The sequence below is a fragment of the Lagenorhynchus albirostris genome, chromosome 7 (genome assembly GCF_949774975.1).
Source record: "Lagenorhynchus albirostris chromosome 7, mLagAlb1.1, whole genome shotgun sequence".
Classification (NCBI taxonomy): domain Eukaryota; kingdom Metazoa; phylum Chordata; class Mammalia; order Artiodactyla; family Delphinidae; genus Lagenorhynchus; species Lagenorhynchus albirostris.
This window is the reverse complement of record NC_083101.1, coordinates 87111215-87123727: the sequence shown is the minus strand read 5'-3', so window position 1 is coordinate 87123727 and position 12513 is coordinate 87111215. Positions and strand designations below refer to the sequence as shown.

At 35.9% G+C, this 12513-nt stretch overlaps 1 protein-coding gene across 1 annotated transcript in view; it reads right to left on the bottom strand.

The window, feature by feature from the left end:
- ERCC6L2 (ERCC excision repair 6 like 2) overlaps positions 1-12513 on the bottom strand; it is a 140043-nt gene that overhangs the window by 22716 nt on the left and 104814 nt on the right. The window contains exon 17 of the mRNA XM_060155378.1: positions 7996-8150. Coding sequence (XP_060011361.1) covers positions 7996-8150 — 155 coding nt within the window. The remainder of the gene's footprint in view (positions 1-7995; positions 8151-12513) is intronic.

Below are 12513 nucleotides of genomic sequence, written 5' to 3'. Positions count from 1 at the left end.
GCACGAACCCGTGTCCCCTGCATTGGCAGGCGGACTCTCAACCACTGTGCCACCAGAGAAGCCCGAAGAGATAGTATTTTTAAGCTATTTATAATCTTCCAACTATTCTAAATGGAGAAACTGTTCAAAGAAGCCATATCAATCGTCTCTGCAATTGGAACAATGACCAGCTAGGAGAAGAGTTAGAATCAAGCTACTTCCTAATAAGCAAAGAATATTTTTGTCAGTCTAGGCCATGGTCAAATTAGTTTTTTATAAGTACTGTCAAATACAGTTTTTTTCTATAGTATTCTTTATGATAAATCAGGCATAGTTCAAGGTGGGCCCTTCATCTATAAAATTTGAGGACTGGACTAGATATCTTTTATGGTATTCTAACATATTCTATTATTGGTACTATTAACAGCAAAAAGAATAACAAGTCATTGCAGAGAATAACAAAGAGTTTCACTCATCACCCCTACTAATAAGCAATAATCATAATTACAATAATAAAAATTTATGCCTTTCTTGCAAGGAGTTGAATGTGTTTTGTACACATCAGCTCATTAGTGGCATTATTAAGCCTGGTAACGTCACTGTGAGGAAGGATGCCACAGCTTCTCATTGCCACCAGCTAGGAGGGGAATAGGTATAGGTGCTTATAGTTAACACCAGATTCTCACTCTGACGAGGTAACAGGTGTTCTTCACAAATGACACACTATCTCTCTGAATCAATCCTAGTTCTAAGGATAGAAACACAACAGCCTTTTTCATGCCAGCACTGGTCACATAATTTCATACATATACACACACAACTTAAAAAATCCAATCTCTACTAAAATCACTTGAAAGAATAACTTTCTGATACAAAAACACCATAAAATTAACATCTAGCTATAGAAAGAAAAATCATAAGACCATGAAAAATCCCACCCAGTAAGAGTTAATTCCGCTACATGCTGAAACCATAAACCTTACTTACTGGACTACTTCATAAACCAGTCATTTGTGAACAATTACTTTAAACCATCATGCCATTCACTGTCCTGAAAACTAGGCTAATGGAATGCTATATCTCCCCAAAGTCTGCTCATTGTAAACAGTCCATCCCTCCTTGCTGACTCCAAAAGCTGTATAAACATACTGCAACTAAATCCACCATAGCTCATAGAAATCCTTTCTTTAAGTAATCTACAAAATGCCAATCTAATACAAATACAAGAAAGAGAAGTTCTAAGACAACATTTTGTATTTACAGTATTCTGAACAGTGCTTAAACCTGCACTGGTTATATAAAAGGCACTCTCTCCCCCATGCCACCCCCGCCTCCAGGCCGACAGCATGCTTAGTTCTCTCATTTACAGCACACTGCAATAACATAAAGAACGGTTTACTATTAATCCAGGTTTTACTACAAAGCAACCCGTTATTTCTCTGTCAAACACTGGCAAGAGTGCCAAGTGTCTGTCATCCAATTCAGGGGATTAAGTCTTCTTTTATAGTCTGATACTTGTACCAATTTATAAAAATACAGATATAGTTTCTTCGAGTTGGTCACAGTCTATATTTTGGCTTGGATTCAGGCAGCAGAGGTTGACTATGACAGCTGGCAGGAAACTGAGGGGAGAATACATCCTCCCCCTTTCAGTCACCACGTCTCAGTTGCCATAGTGATTAATCCTTAATCAAATGCTGTCTTTGTACAATTCTTTTCAGAAAACTTTAAGTAAACTTAAGTTGAAAACACGCAGTTGATTGAAAAAATGAGGTACCATATCACACACAGGTATAGCTAAGTTTTATGACATACTTCCATATATTAAAAGAATAAATTAACTCTAATGAAGTTCCTTCCAATGCTTAAAACATTTCTTTTTGGTCTAAGCTTAAACCTAAATCACACAGGTTTTCCCCCTTGTTATCAGACATCTTGTCTTTTAAAATAAGCTGTCTTCAGAAATGGTTCTAAAATATCCAAGTACAATTGAAGGCAAAGCAAGTTCTTATTTTATATAGTTTGTATTGCTAAATTAAAAAGGTCTAATTAGAAATTATTTTAGGAGAGAGGTTTTAATTCAAGACATTTATCAAATATGTTCAAATAAGTAGAAATTATTTTATAAAAGTATAAACTGTAAGAAACCAAAGGAAATATGGAAAAGATAGTATATTTTAGAACTTTTCTTAATATATGGGTGAATTCCATTTGATTCATAGCTTTTGTCATTCTGGTTACCAATAATTACATCAAAGGACTGAGAAGCTCTGAAAGACCATAGTATGTTATCTATAATTGTAGTGTACATTACTTCTCTTTTGTAAGTTTTCCATTTAGTATATTCCTTTGCAATTTAGTTAAAGGCTCTTACTTAGACTCAATTACAGTATTCCTCGGAAAGTGAAATACTTGCATATTGTGGCCACTGTTAATCTTGTGTTGCCTTCATACAAATAAATAGGACTTGTTTTGTTTTCTTAGGAATTGAGGCAACACATCTGCATCTGGCTGCAGACACACAGACACACACAGAGACCACACACAGGCATACACACACACAAACACACAAAATCTTTTCACACACAAAGGTCTCTAATAAAACTTTGGTGACAGACATGAAGCACTCAAAAGAATTCTCAGTAATCAGAAAGATTATGGATGTGAGCCCCAGATGAAAGATACTGTACTGTAGCTGGGAGGTCTAGGGATTTCTGGAGATTTCAGAAGAGGGTTGTCAATATTTCTAACACTATGGCTGAGTCTTTCTGCCTTCATCTTGCTTCATTTACCTTCACCTTAGTTTATTCTCTTTTCTTCCCATAACGGTTTCAAAGTTTTTCCAAAACTGCAAATCCACTATTGCCAGCCACCACCACAGGGAGAGCTGCAAAATCTCTCGGTGAGTGACATATATATCTCTAACCAAAGATGATGGTGTGGTTCAATGATTTACTCATTAAAGGTGTTGAAATAAATACTATCGACCAGATATGATGAAATCAGTGATTGTGATCATTTTTTTTCCTTAGAAATTCTGTGAATGGCTTTGACATGTCATCAATATCTCATTTATGTAAAATAATATTTTAAAAGTCTTCAGAAATGCTTAATTTAACCATCTTTACAAATAGCTTTAGTAAAGAGAAACACAACACTACCATCATTCCATCTCACTGATATTATTAAAGTAGTTTCTAGTTTCCAGAAGAATTATAATGAGGAGAACCCAGATTAATATGTATAGAGATGCAAAAGGACTAGTTTGATGGCAGAGTGCTCTCTCACTCATTTGAATGTCTGTCAGCAGCTATGGAGATATCATGAATTAGAAATAGTCACAAACTAATGAATCTAAACAGAAAATAAATCTATCAGCTTTAAGGAGAAAAGTTACTAATAACTTCTACTCTAATACAGAATATACTAAAATAAAATTAATATAAAGTACTGAGTGACTTTGTTTTCATAAACAAAAACAACAGTCACATATAAAAATTTGAAAAATAATCTACCATAAACATTCTTGTTTTGTTTTTAAGGAAATTCAAAGCCCCAGATGGACTAGTACCACCCATTCTTTTACTTATAGTTAAATATAGCTGCATACAACTGTTTATAGATTATTTGTTCTTGTTGATCCTCACCCTCCAGGGGAGTTAGAGACCTGACATCAGTCTTATCCATTGGTTGTAATAACAATACTTATTATTCATTGACTGCTTACTTTGTGTCAGGTACTGTTCAGAGCATTTTACAGGTATTATTACCTCATTTGGTCTTCACAACAACCATTTGAGGTAAGAAGTATAATTACTCGTATTTTAAGCACAAGGAAATTGAGGCACAGAGAAGGTAAGTAACTTGTTCATGGTCACACAGGAAGTATCAGGTAGAGCTACAATTCAAACTGACAGCCTGAATAGACTTCATGCCATAGGCTAGTTATAACAATCAAAAATTTCTTCTGCCTCTAGAATATTAAAGAGTTCAACAAACTGAAGATGAGTCTTATTATATGAGTTCTTTTATTTCTAGTTAAACTAAAAGGAAGAAAGCATGACGTATGTCTCAGGGGTTGCAGTTTTATGTCAAAAATATAGTAGGTTTAGTTTTTGATGTTGGTGAAAAACTAAGAACAACAAAAATATGTATGATAACTATTTTGAAAACTGATTTTTTTAAAAAAATTTATTTACTTTATTTTTGGCTGCGTTGGGTCTTTGCTGCTGCGTGCAGGCTTTCTCTGGTTGCAGTGAACTGGGTTGGGCAGGCTACTCTCCGTTGCAGTGAGCGGGTTTTCCCTGGTTGCCGTGCATGGGCTTCTCATTGCGGTGGCTTCTCTTGTTGAGGAGCATGGGCTCTGGGCATGTGGGCTTCAGTAGTTGTGGCATGCGGGTTCTAGAGCACAGGCTCAGTACTTGTGTCACACGGGCTTAGTTGCTCCCTGGCATGTGGGATCTTCCCGGACCAGGGCTCGAACGCATATCCCCTGCATTGGAAGGTGGATTCTTAACCACTGTGCCACCAGGGAAGCCCTGAAAACTCTGATTTTCATATACCAAGACTTTTCTTTTTATTTAACTTTTTATTGGAGTATAGTTGACTCATAATGCTGTTAGTTTTAGGTGTACAGCAAAGTGAATCAGTTATACATATACATATATTCACTCTTTTTTAGATTCTTATCCCATATAGGTCATTACAGAGTATTGAGTAGAGTCCCCTGTGCTATACAGTAGGTCCTTATTAGCTATCTATTTTATATATAGTAGTGTGTATCCAAGACCTTTCTTTTTTGATGGTAAGTTTATAATACCATCCCCAAGTGATTGTTGTTTATAGGTAATACATTCCAGCTTTCAAGATGCTAAAGTACAACTATATTATTAACCTGATGTATTAAATGATATAGGTCAAATCTGAGGGATTGAATCTTATTCTGTCAGAATTTTACTGTATCAAGTATTGATTTAAAGAAGTTAGCCACTGAAATAAGTATGTTTATATGGACTGTTCTATAATGCCTGCTAGCATTGGTGGCATGGGACTGGACTTCCTGCTTAATGGCTTTAAAACTTCCCTGAGTATTTTATACCCACTGTGATTTAGTCATTAAACACCAGATTTCTTCATATTCCCTGAAAAAGGTCTACTAAATTGGTCTATGTGTGACTGGGGAGATATATGGCCTCAAAGGACATATCAGAAACTCCAGGGGCTGGGTATTCCAATTTGTTTCCTAGTAAGAAATGCCCCTCACTCTGAAAATCACTGTGAAAAGACAAGGTTTCTGATGAGACTGTGCTGTTCATCTCAAGAATGCTGGGGCTGAAAAAGGTTGAAAATGACTGGTATTGCTAATGTAAAGATAAAGGAAATCCCTTCACACACCCACCCCTCCCCAACTAAAGGCAAAGTATACTTCCAGCATTTTCATCTTTACAATTTTCCTTATGAAGGTTCCAAAGGTACTTTTTATTGCTTCTATATCCAGGGGTTGCTTCTTGGGTCCGTTTTGGGAGGTATTACATGGGTGTAAATTTCTTCTCTGAGAAATATTTAAATAAGCTAGTGACCAATATCCAGTTAAATTATTGCATTAACATCTACTACAGAGTTTGCCAAATTTTCTGACCTTTCATATTAAAATTTGTTTGGAAAAGAGCATGGTTTAAAAAAAAGGCATGGTTTAAAAGAAAGAAAAACCTAATAAAAAATTAGCTGTCTGTTTAAAAGATTCTGATATGCTCTTCATTTTAATACAGTAAACTTCTGGCAAATCTGGCACATTTCTGCCTACTTTGTTCATATAGCTCCCACAAGGTAGTCAAACTACAGAAATGCTACCTACAGCATCGGCTGAGATATGGTATACTCCCAGATCAAATGAGAATATAAAAAAGTGGCATACTTGGGTCATGAAAGTGCTTTCATGAGTTGCATTTTGGAACTGGGCCTTTGGATTACACTGAAAAATGCTAAAAGCACAGCCTTTCAAAGTTCAATATTACATTTACTCTAAGGATATTATAAGACAACTGACAGTTAACTAGATCATTCAGTGGTCCCCATTTAAAATGCCAGGTGACAAATTTCTTTCAAATTAAACCCTAGGAAAAGCTTTGCTCCTCCTTAGAAGAGCTGTTTTTTTGTTTTTCTTTTTTCTTAAGGACAATCATTTAGCTCAGTGTTTCTCAGCAGGGTGTTATGGCATTTTGGGCAGAACAATTCTCGACATGTGGGATGCTCCCCCCACCCCCCAGGACAGCCATTTAGTATCCCTGGCCTCCAGACATTAATGCCAGTCAGGCACTTGGTCATTGTGACCACCCAAACTGCCCAGCATTTCTAAATGTACTAGTTGAGAAAACACTAAATACATTGTTCACTTCCTTTGTTTTGCCTACCAGGAAACTCAATCAAATTTGTCATTAAAAAAATATATCTGGGAAAGTATAGTATATCCTATATACCTGCATTCTAACTTTCTCCCAGTCTTGAACTTCCGTCTTAATTTATATTTTCCTTGGTCATGAACTTAATTTTGTATTCTGATTTTATTAAGACAATCCAAAATCTTTGTCAAACCAGATGAGGTACAAATAAATGAAGATAGCTTTGATCTTGGGTGGCCTAGGCCTGCAGCGGCTTGAAGCGGGGTTTCGGTTCCCGGCCAGTGACTGAGGTTGGGTCGTGCCGGTGAGAGCACCGAATCCCAGCCGCTAGACCAGTGGTCAGTGACAAGGCCCTGGCTGTACGGCTTTGCAGAAAAAGAATTCCCACAAAGACGGAAAGTAGTGAAACAAGTATTTATTAGGCGAGAAAAAGAGTATGTGTGGATAGACACATGGGTGGGCTCAGAGAAAGAGTAGCGCCCTCATGGCAGTTTGAATCACTTTTATGGGGCATTTCTTCGGGTTTCCTTTGGCCAGTCATTTTGATTTGCCTGGTTCAAAGTCCATATTTGGTATAGCTCAGGATTTTTCCATGTGTGAGCATGCATCTCTTGGCCAAGATGAATTCTACGGAAGAGGCCTTTGGGTAGGTTTGGACACTTGGCATCACTCCCCTTTTGACCTCCAAGGAGGCTTTCTGCTCATGGGTAGTCTGGGAGGTATACTGACTTCAAGAATGAGGAATAAGTGGTCTCTTACCTTCCCTCTGGGCAGGGTCCAGCCTCCTCTCTCAATTGTCCTGTTATTCCCATCTCAGAGTACCAGTCCACAAGGAACGAACACAAACTGTTTGCCCTGGGGGCCCATCTATCTCCTGTCTCAGCTTGACAGTTCAGATAGCATTTCCCAACCCCCCTTCATTCCCAAAAGTAGCACTAACTTGAAACAAAGTGTCCTTGTTATATACAATACCAATTTTTCACTTCTACACATAAAGTGGTAGAAAAACTACTCCTCAGACACCTAGCTCTAAGGAATTAAGAAAGAATAATAAGCCAAAGAGAAGAAAATATTTTTTAAAACTTTTGACAAAAGTGTATAAATAAAATATCACTTTTATATAAGCCTTATTTTTATATAACAGCAAATTTAAGTGAGAAGAGCCCATAGGAAGTATTTATTACTTTTAACATTATAAAAATCCTTTTGTTAAACATATAAACTCTATATGAAGTTAGTTTTTGTGTGTGTCTTCATTTTAGATGAAAAATTATGGAGGTAAATCTAATGATACACTTCCCTTTTTCCATATGAAAAGTATTTTTGGTTCTGATTTAAGTGATTCCCTCAGATTTCTCATTTTTGGCAGACTTTCACTGAGGGAAACTATTAAGCAACTCAACATTATTAGGCATTTAGATATAGATTTATCTTTTAATATAAAACATCTTTAGTGGATATAGTGCCCCAAATGGTATTCTGTTTTTTACACTTATTTGTAAGCCATTTATAGTCTTGTTGGTACTTTTGAGGGAGTACTTACAGAAGATCCTATTGAGGAGCTTCAGTGAAAATGAGGTAAAAACTATAGAGATACATTATCCTATGTTCTACTTACCTTAGAAGTACAAACAGCTATGTTAGCAGGAAGCTGGGAAAACTGCTTCAATTCAAATACATCACGTGCTGCCCATCGGCTCATGTGATTTTCAGCTTTGCTTGATCCAATCACATTCTGGTTTGAGTGAATGTAAGCCACTTCCTGAACACCACCTAAGAAGTAATTGATGTTTATTAAGTGATGTCTCATGATGAAGCAATATGGTTCAAGGTATACTTTAAAAATTATCAGCAACACATTAAAAACAGGTTATGCTTATTTTATTTTTAATCCTCAAGAAAAACATTGTTTGTATGTCAACATCACAATATTCTTTTTTAAAACAATTGAAAAGAGAAAGAGTTCAAATATATTGGTCTAGGTTAACTTAGAAATGACTTTTCCCTCTCATCAATATAAGAACTTCTGAATCAGGTAACAATTTTTAGATTTAAGCCTGAAATGAGAGTTTTGGCTAAGAGGAAAGCCATAGTGGAAGGTTGTCTCTATGAATTTGTTGTCTCTGTTGATGTAAAAAAAAAGTTTACTAATTTAAAAGCAGTGCTAACCTCACCTGTTCCTTTAAACATGTATTTGATTACAGTGACGAAGTACGAGCATGGGGTTTATGACCAGGGAGTTTCGTTTGGTTGGCTTTGTTCAGTTTTACTGTTTGTATATTGTCTTTTTTGTACATATGCCCAGATTTGGAGGTTTTTAGGAAATGAAAAAAATTAACTTACACCTTTTATCTGAAAGAAGTTTAAAAAATGGCTACATTTTTTTTATTGCTTTGTTTCTGGGCACCTATAATTTACTTTTAAATTGCGGTCATAAAAAAGAAGGCTCAAATTGAGGTCTATAAAAGCTCCCTCAAACAGCTCTGGCAATGAACCTCAATTATGACCTTCAACACTTGTGCTGTTTTAGTCCCGAACCTTTCTCAACCAGAATTGCCAATCATGAGAAAACAAGATGTTGTTAAATAAGCTGAGTAAAAGAGTAATCAAGATAATATTCACCTTAAATTTCAAAATATCAGTAGTAAGTATACCAACAGTTTAAAACCTTCAAAAGGATTCTGGTAGAAACTTTACTCAGATTTTTCTTAATTTTGATGACACATTTTATGCATTATTCAAAATAGAATGAGTTCCACACAAACTATTGACACCTTTTACACAGTAAAAAACAAAAACAAAAAACAAAACTTAGGTGCTCTTTTAAAAAAGTTTATGCAATAACTCCTCAAACCTAAAATCTAATTGTAGCACAGAAACCAAAGGATAGTCCAGTACTGGTATCTCTTAGTTCTTGAAAGTTTGCTTTATACCACTTAGCTTTTCCAAAAGACCTACGTTAGTACCTGTTTTCACTCTAACAGAAAGAAATCCAAAGAGAGTTTTCACTTTTGTGAAAAAGGGAGAAGAGTGAAGTGTTGCAGTGTTTGCTTTGCAGCAAGCCCTTACAGAGGCAGCACACAGCCCAGCAGCAAGCGTGGCACCACCAAGCTCCTTCCCCAGGAACGACACTCAGCATCTCAGCATCAAGCCATCATGGCTTTGGACTGTGTCTGTGAGCATCTGTGCTTTATCTGGATTTATTTTGTGCAACCATTAACAAGATGTGTCCTAAGGTAATTGCTTCTTTGCTTTACACCATTTCAGCTTACAAAGTTACACAGGAAGGCTCTACTTTCGGAGAGCAGGGTAAACCTGTACTTAATTACAAGGGTATCAAAATATATATCATAATGAACTTTTAAATGACACTACTAATAACCACAAAAGAAAGCTTATCAAAATATAAGCTTGCTTACATATCAGATTCTTTCATGTAGTTTTTTTGGGAATGAGTGAGACACTTTTGAAAGCAATGCTAACTCTTAAAACTACTAATCAGATTCTCAGCAGATGGTGGTAAGGGGAAGCAGTTTTTCAATCTCTCTGAATCCCCACATGAGAACATGAGAACAACAACTAGACTGCAAAACCAAAAGCAAAGGACAACACTTACAACAAAATTAGATGACAAGATACTCCCATTAGCCCTAAAATATAAGAGGGTGGGTATAACCCACTAATAGCTACACACTCTGCATGGCATCAGGGTCTGGATGAAGGAAGAAGGAAGTGACAGGGTGGCATCTGGATCAGAGAACAGGAGACCCTAGCACAGTGGGTTATTTGGAGATCAGTAGCTGGATCTGGGAAGGTTCTGCATTCTCTAAAGCTGAGTACAGCGTACAGGAGGCTTGTGGTAAGAAGGCCTGAGGGGCTGGGGCAAGCTAGCCCTAAGGAACTCCCCAAACTAACCTACCAGGGCTCCCAGGCCAGGGCCATACAATGAGGAAAAACTGCTGGGATGGAGTCAAAATGAGCAGAATAGGAAGAACAGGGATGAGGGAAAGAGATGGTCTAGAGCAAAGCAGTGGAAACAGAAACAGGAAATCCTATCATAGTTTTGAACACTATAGAAAAATAACAAATATGAATCTCTGTGAAATTAGAAAAGATTTTTTAAACTCTGCCTCATTTAAAAAAAGTCAGGGAAAGAATTTCTATAAAAATGAGCAAGAGGGTCAAATCTCATAAAAATTATAAGAGTAAAGAGAATAAGCAGCAGAATAATATCCCTACAATGAAAATATGCCAGAAAGATATGCTTACAAAACAACAAAATTGTAATTGATTTCAAAATTAGGTAAAACACCTTAAGAAAATGATAAAATATAGGAACCAACAATATAAATCAGAATTAGAATAACTCAGAAATGAGTGGCAGAACTCAGAAAGACATAGAAATTAAAAAAAAAATTCAGAAATGGAGACTAAATTAGACGGAACATAAGAGAGAATAAACACAATAGATATTGATTTAAGAGAAATAGAAGAACATTTTTAAAAAGCAAAGAAAAGTAAATAAAATAGGATTTGGGAGAATGTGACAAATACTGAAGACAGGCAAGGAAGACTGAACACTTGAATAACATAAATTCCTGAAGAGGAAAGTCAAAGTAAAGGAATAGAACAAGTAACTAAAAATACTAGTACAAATAAGCTTTCCTTAAATAAAAACTGAGTTGAAACTACACTATGAGAATATTGATACAGACTACTATGGACTGAATATTTGTGTCCCCTCAAAACTCATATGTTGAAGCCCTAATCCCCAATGTGATGGTGTTTGGAGGTTAGGCCTTTGGGAGATAGTTAGGTCTTAACGGTGGAGCCCTAATGAATGAGATTAGTGCCCTTATAATAAAAGACATGAGATAGATGATTTCTCTTTCGACCATGTAAAGACAGCAAGAAGGCAGTGATCTGTAAACCAGGAGGAGGGCCCTAATCAAGAACCCTTCCTGATCTTGGACTTCCAGCCTCCCAAACTGTGAGAAATAAATGTTGTTTAAGCCACCCAGTCCATGGTAACTTGTTACAGCAGCCTGAGCTAAGACAAACACCAAAACATAATCTAGTAAAATTACTAGAAAATAAGGAAAAGAAAAAACACACTTTGGGCATCTAAGAAAAAAAAAAGAACACATAGCACAATACTTCATGCCAGAAGAAAATGAAGCTACATATTTAAAATACTTAAGAAAAGAAAGTGTAAGTCAAGAATTTTATATCCAGAAAAAATGACTTTTAAGTATAAAGGGCACAAACTGCTATCAACAAGTATCTCAGGGAATATTACTCTCATGAGTACTTCCTGAGATCTAACAGAAATAAGGAATCTACTGGAAAATAAGCTTCACACAACCAAAATGACTAGAGAGACATTGACATAAGAGACATTGACTAATGAGAAGCATTAAATTTATAGTTACCTGCAAACCAAGAATAAATGAAGTCTAAGAGGAGAGAGTATAATGCAATATTCATGTGTATTGACAATGAAGACATAATATATCCATTTTAAAAATGGGCAGAAATGGGAGAGTATATACAAAAAAACCCCACCCCCAAACCTTAATGTTTCTAGGAATTATATTATAATAATATTTTTCTTATTTGACTTTTGTGTAACATGGATAAAACATGAGTAATTATGGAACATTATAATTAAATCATTCCCTATATGCCAAAGAACCAGTATTATCAGCATAGAAGAAGTGGTATGTAAATATGATAGAGAAGAGGTTAAAGCTCTATACCCCCAAAATAAGTACAAATATGGAAATATCAATATGAATTCATGAAATATTTTATCATCATATATAAAAATACATACATGTACATAAATACGTATATAAACTCATATATACCTATATATACACACACACATACGAATAAACATACGTAACACAAACAATTTATCCACTGAAAAGGCCCAAGCGAGTAGTAGCAATGATCATTCCTAGCACCAGACTGTGGTCTTGAAACACACTTTCTCACTAAAAGAAACCTTCTTAGACTTAGACTCTAAGACTTCTTAGAGAAATGACTGATTTTAGGTCTGAGGCAAAAAATGCATGATGGAACATCCTGTAATACCTGATAGGTATCAAAGATGATTAGCATCATGTTAAAG